Source organism: Hydractinia symbiolongicarpus, chromosome 13, assembly GCF_029227915.1.
Source record: "Hydractinia symbiolongicarpus strain clone_291-10 chromosome 13, HSymV2.1, whole genome shotgun sequence".
Taxonomy (NCBI): Eukaryota; Metazoa; Cnidaria; class Hydrozoa; order Anthoathecata; family Hydractiniidae; genus Hydractinia; species Hydractinia symbiolongicarpus.
This window is the reverse complement of record NC_079887.1, coordinates 23,694,812-23,707,046: the sequence shown is the minus strand read 5'-3', so window position 1 is coordinate 23,707,046 and position 12,235 is coordinate 23,694,812. Positions and strand designations below refer to the sequence as shown.

Here is a 12,235-nt window from a genome sequence, read left to right as displayed (position 1 = left end):
GGGGAATATTTCTAACCACTGATATTTGCCACGGGTTTCGGTATTTTTGCTTTGTCGTTATTCGTCTGTTGATTGTCTTCAATATATCACCAAAATGCCATTCTAACAGTTCGGCTACAAATATTTCCTTTTTTTAGCGATTCATACGAGTCGAAATCCATTTTGATCAACTGGCATTATTTTTATGTACTTGTTATATACATATCAATTCTAAAAATATAAAAAAATAAATCATATATAGCTTACAAACAAATCTGAAATCCATTTCAAAAGAAGAATGATGAGCCTCGACCATCCATAAGGTACGTGCGCTCAAAATATGCAAAACTCAGATATTTTTAAAACGTTGAAGACAGAGAAAGCTCCTCGTTTCCCTCGTTTGTTTACATTTCTTTACTGCCATTTCTGCGCGCGCATGTCAAAATGATTACGTCATTGATTCACGAACTATAGATTATCGGAACTGTGGAGGTGTAATTCAACGACACCATTATATCCATATCATAATTCTTCTTAACACCCCTCTTAAAATATGGATGCTTCTAATCTGGGACATCGAAAAGTCACTTTGAGTGAGTGGCAAACTTTAAAAATACCTTGGAAAAAACGTAGCTAGATACCTAGCTAGCTTTATACCTACATTATTTATTTTTTCCAAGCATACGTACAAGCATGACACCACTAACAATACGCAACAGGTCAAGACATAAAATTAACAACTTCGATTTCAGGCGATCAAATTTTGATAACGGGCTGTAAATTTAACACACGGCTATTAACTTTTCGCTTGTAAAAATTTCGTCTTGGCACTCCAAATGATATTGCAAGGCCTATCTTGTGTGATGCAGAAGGTAGAAGTGCCTTAATATTGTACCATGTAGATCTAAGTTTAATAAAGCTGGTTGACTTATTGCTCCAACTATTGCGACGTCAAACTTTTCACATAGCGTACTTAGTCGCGCCGTTTATAACTTGTTCATAGTGGTAGCATTCAATATGTTCCACTCTTCAATGCTCAACCACTGTTTAAACGATGATAATATTAACTGATTTAACGGTTTCTGCCCCGTAAATAGATACACCAACAGGGACTGAGCCAGCTGCAGCGGCAAATATCCTACAAGCATGCAGTAAAATTTTACCTAGCCTTGCACTTTTCAATAGTTAGGGGAGGGATTTGCGGTATATTTGAGAGATACTGCTCTACGTCAACACAATATCTTTGGATAAATCTGCTCCAAAACAACGTACAAAACTTCCGCGTCAACCCATAAAGATCTTCCTCAATCTCGTTAAAAAATAAAACAAAATTTGAGCATCGTCGACTATTTTGTCTCTTGCAAGTCCAATCGATGATATTTCAGACATTCAATTGCATATCCTAAATCTTTCAAGTGTCGAAAAGTGGTTGATAGTACCAAAGGTGAGGGAGACGGAGACAGTGGTGGTGAATCCGGTAGTTCAATATCTGAGGTGGTGTGGTCGAAAATTTCATTATTTTCTCTCAGCAAGAAGGGAGACGTTCGTGATAATAACAAAGACATGATGTGGTTTAGATTCTTAAAAATTATGGATTGAGGAAGTGGGTTTCAGTTGGTACAGTTAAATATTACCTTAAAAATGTTATACAATAAACTGCTCACAGATTATTAAGTTATTTTTCGATTTAATTTGGAAGCGAGTTACCAGTTTCATCAATTTTTAGTGGGACGTCATAACTGGAGCATTTGCTAACTCAAACTTTGTGAATTGAAGATTTCTCGCCTCTTTAATTTGACGGCAAGAATAAATATTTCGGTGAGAACATAATTTAACGATTTCGGAATCAAAATCCTAATTTACACAAATATAAGTACCTCTTTTTTAAAAAAAATTAGGTTCTTATGATAAGAACTAGATTCTTTCTTTTCTTTGATTGACGGCAACCTTGCACCAGAGCCTAGAGACAAGTTGACTTTCTCGCAAACAAATGCAGACTAAGAGGAAAAATTAGTCGACAATTCATTAGTAAAGTCGAAGTGTATATTGTGTTCTCTCACATACTTTTTAAGAACTTTAGTATATTTCTTTTATTGGAAAAGAATTAAACTCTTAAGACGGAGAGCAGCGGTGTAAAAACAAGAAGATTTGATCAGCATATGAGAAAAGTGATACTCGATAACCTACCCGAGCCCAATATTCTGATACGGATACCCGAGACCCTGATATTTTATTTTATTTTTTTTATTTTATTTTTTTTGAATATGAACGGTAATAAAAACATATTTGAATATGTATATTTATTTGGCACCTGAAAAGGTTCGCAAGAGATGGAGAACATCTGGTTAAGGAGAATAGATTTGTTGAAAGTTTTTCCTCTTCTAATCCTTATCTCAATATCCCGATATCTAGTGACTCGGACATATCTTTTATCCAAAAGTATGCTTTGGTAGCTGTGATAAATCACTCTGGATCATTGAATGCAGGCCACTATTGGACCCATATCAAAGATCGGACCACAAACTCTTGGTACCTCTGCAATGATAAGGCAATAAGCAAAGTTGATCCAAGAACGCCCAACAGCACTACATCATATGTTTTCTTTTATACCCGCTGCTAGCTTTTTTTTGTTTTTTTTTTGTTTTTTTGTTGTTGTTTTGTTGTTGTTTTTTTCCTCTTTATAAATTACCTTCGCTGTTGCTTTTAACCTGTACTACCAGGGTCATGGGGGAGGAAAATGTAAATCCGAGCGGTTTTGTATTACCCCAGCTTGTTCATACAAGCCAGTTTACCGTTAATACCCAGAGGGTAAAGAGTTCAGCTCACTCTTTTCTGGTAACTTATAAGAAGCTTAGCAAGGGGGTTTGCTTTTAGCTTATCTTTGGGTGTAACGACCCCACTTTTTACCCCAGTTAAGGTGCCCAAGTTTACTAACTTTGTCTTCAGGCTTGACAACCCTGCTGTCCTTAGTCAAAATATCGACAGGCTGGTCCTGTCGTGACAACCTCCTGTGTAAGGCTGAGTGTTGGGGCCCTGTAACACATGTGGAAAGCTACAGCCAGAGTCACAAGTTCTGGCGCACAGAAGGGTCTTATTTATTTATTTTTTATATTAATAAATTTTTGACATATACATTTTTCTATTTGTGTTTGAACTGTAACCAGTCCGTTTATGTTGTTAGCTCTGTCTTGTGTCGTATTGTTTGTGATAGAAGGATTGTTTTTTCTCTTTACGATTTTCTTAAAAAATAGTTTTGGGCTCATGCTTGTAAGAAGCAAGAAAGTGTATTCAGCACCTTCTTCTGGGAGCCTAATCCCAGTTTTGACAACCACCGTCCCTGTAGACAAGATACTTCAGTGCAGCTTGCTGTATTGTAAACCTTTTTCATCTCTTTGTTGACCGCAATGGTTTAAACTGTCACTGGGAAAGACTAGTGACACTGGGAAAGACTGGAGACACTGGGAAAGACTAGTGACACTGAAAAAGACCAGACCACTGTTCGTATTTGGACTGATTGACCGTTTTAAGGATTTGCTTTGATATACTGATTTTGTTTTTGATTTTAACTGGACCCTAATCCACGGTACGCGCCATTGGATGAATGGCTAATGGGTTAATTAATCGCTAGTGAAACCTCACAGTAGTGGCGACGCTGTGAAAATTATAGCCTTACCCTATGCGCCAGGCAACGCAGGGCTGACTGTCCATATCCTGTGCATAATCAACCCCTATAGTTATGACTTTTTTTGTATCCAACCTTGAAAAGAATAATTGCAAAAAACAAAGTGATACGGTACACCAAAAGCAGTTATTGAAAAGTTGTAAAGTTGTTCTGGAGGATGTTTGTTCTCTTAGTGTTGCTGAAAAGCTTAAGACCACAGTTCCTGCTTCGGTTAAAATCCACAAGAGTAAATTGTGTCGCACAGAGAAAGCGCAACTTCAGAACTTGGAACAAAAAACCCCCATCCTTTGGGGTAAGATAAATAACACACGTTGGAGCAAATTGAACAGTGCTGTGCATAGCAACTTAAATACTTGTAAGCATCTATCTATTACTGAGAAAGTAAAAACACTTGAACCTTGATTTATGAAGAAGGTTCGAAAATATTTGGTTGTCAATCTTCAAAACAAAACAAAAACCTCTCTAATATTAACAGGCGTACAATTTGTTCTATAAATTTAGTGAAGGAGAAGAATATTATTTTAGCGCAGATTTCTTCGTCATCCATCGAGCAAGAAATATCTGCCTTGCGACAACTTTTACATCAAGTTAGAATAAAAATTAGAGTAATGCGTCGAGGTGAAAAAACGAAGGAGAAGAAAGTGTAGTTTTAAAAATGCCCAAAAATTATTCAGGAAGTATCCCTACCAAGCAGGAAAAGACCTACTCAACCCTAAATCTTATGTTCATCTTTGTGTCGAACAGTCTATTTTGGACAACCACAAATTATGCAACTTGAGTGACGATCTTCACGACTCTTCTCTGCCGGTTCTGCCAGGTCTTCCACCAACTCCGCAAATCAAAAAACCTTTTTCATCTTCAACCTTCAAATTTTCTGACTTTGCAAGTGTTTTACATAGACGTAGAAACGCTTCAGCCCCCGGGCTGAACGGCATATCGTACAAAGTGTACAAAAAGTGTACAAATATTTTATCCTTCTTGTTTAATGTATTTAAATGTTGTTTAAAAAATTGTATTGTCCCTATGCAATGGCGTCATGCCCAAGAAATTTACATACCTAAGTTAAAAACTCCTACGTCGACTAGTATTCTGTCAAAGCGTCTGGAAACGCATATCATCCACAACAACAAGTTAATACTTCCATTCAAAAAGGGTGCATGGAGAAAGTTCCTGGCTGCTGGGAACACATGTCATCGATTTGGACAGCCTTGAAAGATGCACGCTCGGAAAAAGCTGACCTCGCCACCATTTGGTTAGATATAGCAAGTGCGTATCCATCAATTCCGCACAGATTAATCTTTTTTGCTCTGGAAAGATATGGCATATCCCCAAGTTGGATTGCCATTGTGAAGAAATACTACTCTGCTCTATACAGCAAATCATTTTCTAAATCTGCTCCAAGCAAATGGCACCAACACCTTAAAGGCATCCTTGCAGGTTGTACATTGTCCATCATTCTGTTCCTGTCTGGTATAAATGTTGTCTTAGTATATACACTGGCAACATCAGTCTCTTGCTACATTACATCAGCCAAAGTTTCCTTACCTCTGATAAGAGCCTTCATGGACGACATTAACCTTATGTCTTCTTCAGTTCCTGGCAGAAAGATACTACTTGACAGGTGTGTCACAGATCTTAGCTGGGCAAAAATGGACTTCCGTGCAGAAAAATCCCGCAGCTTCGTTATCATTAAGGGTAGATCAATTAACAGCGCACCCTTCAGCGTTATTAGACCTGACAACGCAACTGACTTATCTCCCTTTATCCCGTCAATTCATAATCAACCTGTACGTTTTTTAGGAAGGATTATCGACGGTTCCATTTCTGACAGAAAGTCAATCGACGATCTGGAAGAAAAACTCATTGATGGACTGTCTGTTATTGACAAGTCCCTGTACACAAGTCCCCAAAAACTTTGGATCCTGCAACACCTTTTAATTCCAAGAATTCAATGGCCACTTTTAATATATGAAGTTTCCATCTCATCTCAACTGCTGCCCGCCTTGAACAAATAGTCTCATGTTTTATTAGAAAATGGTTAAATTTGCACCACTCCATTACCAACATAAGCTTTTATGCCGAATTCTCCCCATGTCCTTTACCCATAAAGAGTCTTATTCCATATTAAAATCTGCAAAAATCAGCGTTCACCTACTATTGCGCCATTCGAAAAATCCCATTCTGTCTGCACTTAATGCCACTGTAAAGGCTGGTACCTGGCGAGCGAACGAGGCAGTGGACACGGTTGTAAGTGAATTAAATTACAAAGCGATGAGAGGTCCCATCCAATATGGAAAGCCCGGAATTGGAGTTACAAAGAGAGACGTTATACCACCTAAAGACACCTATGGGTATAGGAAATTGGTTTCCAACACATCAAAGGAAATTGAAGAAGAAAGTTACCAGAAAGTTCCAGAGCATTGCAGCTTCAAGTCCAAGGCCAGTGGACTAGGTGGGAGAACTATGTTAAATTCGATCTTTCCTGGAAAGACATACTAGCCACTCCGCCAAACCTTTTATCTTTCTGTCTCCAGGCTACATATGATGTCTTACCATCCCCAAACAATCTAAAACGTTGGAAAATAATTACTGAATCATCTTGTTTTTTGTGCCACAAAGAAATCTGCACCTCTGCTCACATTCTGGGTGCATGTAAAATAGCTCTAGTTCATTGAAGTTATACGTTTAGGCACAATTCGGTGCTAGTGCACTTGGTTGACACTTTAAAACAATTCCTCTCAACACTTCCACTTACCATCTCTAGGAAATGTAATTCTATGACTTTTGTTAAGGCAGGTGCTTATGTTAGTCCTAAATCAAAGACAAAGGTTACAGGTATATTGTATCTCACCAACGATTGGATAGTTGTTGCCGACACTAGTCCAAACTTTGTTTTTCCAGGCCACATTGCTGTGACACAACTAAGAACTGATATAGTTATATTTTCAAATAAGCTTAAACGAGTTATAATTATCGAACTCACTTGCCCTTGCGAGGAAAATACAAACTATTGGCACTCCACCAAAGTCACTAAATATTCCTCCTTGGTTAACGTAATTCTGTCCAGTTGTTGGCAAGTTGATTTCTTTGCTGTAGAAGTAGGGGCAAAAGGTTATTGCGCGAGAACAACCACGGCGTGTCTGAAAAGGCTGGGGTTTTCCAACAAAATGGCATATTCCACCGCAAAATACCTTGGTAAAATCAGTATGACAGCTTCTTTTTGTGTATGGATTGCTCGGGGTCAAGAGACTGGTCTCAAGACTCCTTAATAAAGACACCCGGAACGAGGAAGACTCTTTCGCCCAAGTCTGTTCCATCTCGTCAAAGTAATCCAGCTCCAGTAAAAGAAATGCCCAAGGGTCGTTTATCAGGTCCACGCACTCCAGTCTCTCTAAAAATCAACCATAACAAAACTAGTGCCAAAACAAAGACAATTTTTATAAATGCAGGTTTTGTCAACAAAGGCAATACGTGCTATGCCAATGTTATTTTGCAAGCACTAAGTACTATTCCATCCCTATGGTCCCAGAGTGCTTCGGAGTCATCCCGTTTGTCACCAATTATGAAAGCGATTGCTCTTAACATGACCATGTTAATCCTTCAAACGTTCTCAAGGCCCTAGAACGTAGGATACACTCTTCTGGAAATACAACTTTCCAATACAATTCTCAGCAAGATGTGGCAGAGATGTTACTTCTTGTCTTTGATGAATTGAAGGGGTTCTCGGTAATTGCGTCTCAGAACATCTCAACAGAAGTATCGGTGTCAGTTAGCTGTAACACCTGTCTCTGTTCTTCAGTTACTGTTGAAAATCAGGACATCCTAACACTGTCACTGTCTTCCAGCGTACAATTGTCAGTTAGTATATTTTTAGCTTCTGAAAATCTGAAGGATGAAAATAAATGGTTTTGCCCACATGTTCCCTGCACCAAGAGAGCACTAGGGAAACAAGGATTACGAGGAATAGCGAAATAACCTTACACCTGAAAGGTTTGCAAGAGATGGAGAACATCTGGTTAAGGACAATAAATTTGTTGAAAGTTTTTCCTCTTCTAATCCTTATCTCAATATCCCGATATCTAGTGACTCGCACATATCTTTTATCCAAAAGTATGCTTTGGTAGCTGTGATAAATCACTCTGGAACATTGAATGCAGGCCACTATTGGACCCATATCAACGATCGGACCACAAACTCTCGGTACCTCTGCAATGATAAGACAATAAGCAAAGTTGATCCAAGAACGCCCAACAGTACTACATCATATGTTTTCTTTTATACCCGCTGCTAGCTTTTTGTTTGTTTGTTTGTTTGTTTTTTTGTTGTTGTTTTTTTCCTCTTTATAAATTACCTTCGCTGTTGCTTTAAACCTGTACTACCAGGGTCATGGGGGAGGAAAATGTAAATCCGAGCGGTTTTGTATTACCCCAGCTTGTTTATACAAGCCAGTTTACCGTTAATACCCAGAGGGTAAAGAGTTCAGCTCACTCTTCTCTATCTTTGGGTGTAACGACCCCACTTTTTACCCCAGTTCGGTAAGGTGCCCAAGTTTACTAACTTGGTCTTCAGGCTTGATAACCCTGCTTCCTTAGTTAAAATATCGACAGGCTGGTCCTGTCGTGACAACCTCCTGTGTAAGGCTCAGTGTTGGGGCCCTGTAACACATGTGGAAAGCTACAGCCAGAGTCACAAGTTCTGGCGCACAGAAGGGTCTTATTTATTTCTTTTTTATATTAATAAATTTTTGACATATACATTTTTCTATTTGTGTTTGAACTGTAACCAGTCCGTTTATGTTGTTAGCTCTGTCTTGTGTCGTATTGTTTGTGATAGAGGGATTGTTTTTTCTCTTTACGATTTTCTTAAAAAATAGTTTTGGGCTCATGCTTGTAAGAAGCAAGAAAGTGTATTCAGCACCTTCTTCTGGGAGCCTAATCCCAGTTTTGACAACCACCGTCCCTGTAGACAAGATACTTCAGTGCAGCTTGCTGTATTGTAAACCTTTTTCATCTCTTTGTTGACCGCAATGGTTTAAACTGACACTGGGAAAGACTAGTGACACTGGGAAAGACTGGAGACACTGGGAAAGACTAGTGACACTAAAAAAGACCAGACCACTGTTCGTATTTGGACTGATTGATCGTTTTAAGGATTTGCTTTGATATACTGATTTTGTTTTTGATTTTAACTGGACCCTAATCCACGGTACGCGCCAATGGATTAATGGCTAATGGGTTAATTAGTCGCTAGTGAAATCTCACAGTAGTGGCGACGCTGTGAAAATTATAGCCTTACCCTATGCGCCAGGCAACGCAGGGCTGACTGTTCATATCCTGTGCATAATCAACCCCTATAGTTATGACTTCTTTTGTATCCAACCTTGAAAAGAATCATTGCAAAAAACAAAGTGATACGGTACACCAAAAGCATTTATTGAAAAGTTGTAAAGTTGTTCTGGAGGATGTTTGTTCTCTTAGTGTTGCTGAAAAGCTTAAGACCACAGTTCCTGCTTCGGTTAAAATCCACAAGGGTAAATTGTGTCGCACAGAGAAAGCGCAACTTCAGAACTTGGAACAAAAAAAACCCATCCTTTGGGGTAAGATGAATAACACACGTTGGAGCAAATTGGACAGTCCTGTGCATAGCAACTTAAATACTTGTAAGCATCCATCTATTACTGAGAAAGTAAAAACACTTAAAACCTTAATTTATGAAGAAGGTTCGAAAATATTTGGTTGTCAATCTTCAAAACAAAACAAAAACCTCTCTAATATTAACAGGCGTACAATTTGTTCTATAAATTTAGTGAAGGAGAAGAATATTATTTTAGCGCAGATTTCTTCGTCATCCATCGAGCAAGAAATATCTGCCTTGCGACAACTTTTACATCAAGTTAGAATAAAAATTAGAGTAATGCGTCGAGGTGAAAAAACGAAGGAGAAGAAAGTGTAGTTTTAAAAATGCCCAAAAATTATTCAGGAAGTATCCCTACCAAGCAGGAAAAGATCTACTCAACCCTAAATCTTATGTTCATCTTTGTGTCGAACAGTCTATTTTGGACAACCACAAATTATGCAACTTGAGTGACGATCTTCACGACTCTTCTCTGCCGGTTCTGCCAGGTCTTCCACCAACTCCGCAAATCAAAAAACCTTTTTCATCTTCAACCTTCAAATTTTCTGACTTTGCAAGTGTTTTACATAGACGTAGAAACGCTTCAGCCCCCGGGCTGAACGGCATATCGTACAAAGTGTACAAAAAGTGTACAAATATTTTATCCTTCTTGTTTAATGTATTTAAATGTTGTTTAAAAAATTGTATTGTCCCTATGCAATGGCGTCATGCCCAAGAAATTTACATACCTAAGTTAAAAACTCCTACGTCGACTAGTATTCTGTCAAAGCGTCTGGAAACGCATATCATCCACAACAACAAGTTAATACTTCCATTCAAAAAGGGTGCATGGAGAAAGTTCCTGGCTGCTGGGAACACATGTTATCGATTTGGACAGCCTTGAAAGATGCACGCTCGGAAAAAGCTGACCTCGCCACCATTTGGTTAGATATAGCAAGTGCGTATCCATCAATTCCGCACAGATTAATCTTTTTTGCTCTGGAAAGATATGGCATATCCCCAAGTTGGATTGCCATTGTGAAGAAATACTACTCTGCTCTATACAGCAAATCATTTTCTAAATCTGCTCCAAGCAAATGGCACCAACACCTTAAAGGCATCCTTGCAGGTTGTACATTGTCCATCATTCTGTTCCTGTCTGGTATAAATGTTGTCTTAGTATATACACTGGCAACATCAGTCTCTTGCTACATTACATCAGCCAAAGTTTCCTTACCTCTGATAAGAGCCTTCATGGACGACATTAACCTTATGTCTTCTTCAGTTCCTGGCAGAAAGATACTACTTGACAGGTGTGTCACAGATCTTAGCTGGGCAAAAATGGACTTCCGTGCAGAAAAATCCCGCAGCTTCGTTATCATTAAGGGTAGATCAATTAACAGCGCACCCTTCAGCGTTATTAGACCTGACAACGCAACTGACTTATCTCCCTTTATCCCGTCAATTCATAATCAACCTGTACGTTTTTTAGGAAGGATTATCGACGGTTCCATTTCTGACAGAAAGTCAATCGACGATCTGGAAGAAAAACTCATTGATGGACTGTCTGTTATTGACAAGTCCCTGTACACAAGTCCCCAAAAACTTTGGATCCTGCAACACCTTTTAATTCCAAGAATTCAATGGCCACTTTTAATATATGAAGTTTCCATCTCATCTCAACTGCTGCCCGCCTTGAACAAATAGTCTCATGTTTTATTAGAAAATGGTTAAATTTGCACCACTCCATTACCAACATAAGCTTTTATGCCGAATTCTCCCCATGTCCTTTACCCATAAAGAGTCTTATTCCATATTAAAATCTGCAAAAATCAGCGTTCACCTACTATTGCGCCATTCGAAAAATCCCATTCTGTCTGCACTTAATGCCACTGTAAAGGCTGGTACCTGGCGAGCGAACGAGGCAGTGGACACGGTTGTAAGTGAATTAAATTACAAAGCGATGAGAGGTCCCATCCAATATGGAAAGCCCGGAATTGGAGTTACAAAGAGAGACGTTATACCACCTAAAGACACCTATGGGTATAGGAAATTGGTTTCCAACACATCAAAGGAAATTGAAGAAGAAAGTTACCAGAAAGTTCCAGAGCATTGCAGCTTCAAGTCCAAGGCCAGTGGACTAGGTGGGAGAACTATGTTAAATTCGATCTTTCCTGGAAAGACATACTAGCCACTCCGCCAAACCTTTTATCTTTCTGTCTCCAGGCTACATATGATGTCTTACCATCCCCAAACAATCTAAAACGTTGGAAAATAATTACTGAATCATCTTGTTTTTTGTGCCACAAAGAAATCTGCACCTCTGCTCACATTCTGGGTGCATGTAAAATAGCTCTAGTTCAGGGAAGTTATACGTTTAGGCACGATTCGGTGCTAGTGCACTTGGTTGACACTTTAAAACAATTCCTCTCAACACTTCCACTTACCATCTCCAGGAAATGTAATTCTATGACTTTTGTTAAGGCAGGTGCTTATGTTAGTCCTAAATCAAAGACAAAGGTTACAGGTATATTGTATCTCACCAACGATTGGATAGTTGTTACCGACACTAGTCCAAACTTTGTTTTTCCAGGCCACATTGCTGTGACACAACTAAGAACTGATATAGTTATATTTTCAAATAAGCTTAAACGAGTTATAATTATCGAACTCACTTGCCCTTGCGAGGAAAATACAAACTATTGGCACTCCACCAAAGTCACTAAATATTCCTGCTTGGTTAACGTAATTCTGTCCAGTTGTTGGCAAGTTGATTTCTTTGCTGTAGAAGTAGGGGCAAAAGGTTATTGCGCGAGAACTACCACGGCGTGTCTGAAAAGGCTGGGTTTTTCCAACAAAATGGCATATTCCACCGCAAAATACCTTGGTAAAATCAGTATGACAGCTTCTTTTTGTGTATGGATTGCTCGGGGTCAAGAGACTGGTCTCAAGACTCCTTAA

General features: G+C 38.8%; 4 protein-coding genes across 4 annotated transcripts; all 4 read left to right on the top strand.

Moving 5' to 3' along the window:
• The first annotated feature begins 532 nt into the window (after nt 1-532).
• LOC130623267 (ubiquitin carboxyl-terminal hydrolase 51-like) lies at nt 533-2,599 on the top strand. The gene is made up of 6 exons (XM_057438738.1): nt 533-608; nt 1,165-1,247; nt 1,396-1,521; nt 1,756-1,797; nt 2,097-2,170; nt 2,299-2,599. The coding sequence occupies exons 1-6, from the start codon at nt 533-535 to the stop codon at nt 2,597-2,599; spliced, it is 702 nt and encodes a 233-aa protein (XP_057294721.1).
• A 3,839-nt stretch (nt 2,600-6,438) lies between these two features.
• Nucleotides 6,439-6,930, top strand: LOC130623265 (uncharacterized). The gene has a single exon (XM_057438737.1). It carries the CDS (start codon nt 6,439-6,441, stop codon nt 6,928-6,930), a length of 492 nt encoding a protein of 163 aa, XP_057294720.1.
• Nucleotides 6,931-9,019: 2,089 nt separating this feature from the next.
• Nucleotides 9,020-10,981, top strand: LOC130623264 (uncharacterized). Its single transcript, XM_057438736.1, has 3 exons — nt 9,020-9,553; nt 9,711-9,953; nt 10,052-10,981. The coding sequence occupies exons 1-3, from the start codon at nt 9,020-9,022 to the stop codon at nt 10,979-10,981; spliced, it is 1,707 nt and encodes a 568-aa protein (XP_057294719.1).
• Nucleotides 10,982-11,000: 19 nt separating this feature from the next.
• On the top strand, nt 11,001-12,235 carry LOC130623263 (uncharacterized). The gene is made up of 2 exons (XM_057438735.1): nt 11,001-11,213; nt 11,501-12,235. The coding sequence occupies exons 1-2, from the start codon at nt 11,001-11,003 to the stop codon at nt 12,233-12,235; spliced, it is 948 nt and encodes a 315-aa protein (XP_057294718.1).

Excerpts from the sequence above, each read along its gene's own strand:
- LOC130623267 (XM_057438738.1), top strand. The coding sequence starts at position 533 with ATGGATGCTTCTAATCTGGGACATCGAAAAGTCACTTTGAGTGAGTGG. Across the intron at positions 609-1,164 it reads AAAAATACCTTGGAAAAAAC|TTAGGGGAGGGATTTGCGGT; the intron begins GTAGCTAGATAC and ends ACTTTTCAATAG. Across the intron at positions 1,248-1,395 it reads TAAATCTGCTCCAAAACAAC|TGTCGAAAAGTGGTTGATAG; the intron begins GTACAAAACTTC and ends AAATCTTTCAAG.
- LOC130623265 (XM_057438737.1), top strand. The coding sequence starts at position 6,439 with ATGACTTTTGTTAAGGCAGGTGCTTATGTTAGTCCTAAATCAAAGACA.
- LOC130623264 (XM_057438736.1), top strand. The coding sequence starts at position 9,020 with ATGACTTCTTTTGTATCCAACCTTGAAAAGAATCATTGCAAAAAACAA. Across the intron at positions 9,554-9,710 it reads TGCGACAACTTTTACATCAA|TCTATTTTGGACAACCACAA; the intron begins GTTAGAATAAAA and ends TGTGTCGAACAG. Across the intron at positions 9,954-10,051 it reads TTTTATCCTTCTTGTTTAAT|TATTCTGTCAAAGCGTCTGG; the intron begins GTATTTAAATGT and ends TACGTCGACTAG.
- LOC130623263 (XM_057438735.1), top strand. The coding sequence starts at position 11,001 with ATGGTTAAATTTGCACCACTCCATTACCAACATAAGCTTTTATGCCGA. Across the intron at positions 11,214-11,500 it reads ACGAGGCAGTGGACACGGTT|GCTACATATGATGTCTTACC; the intron begins GTAAGTGAATTA and ends TTCTGTCTCCAG.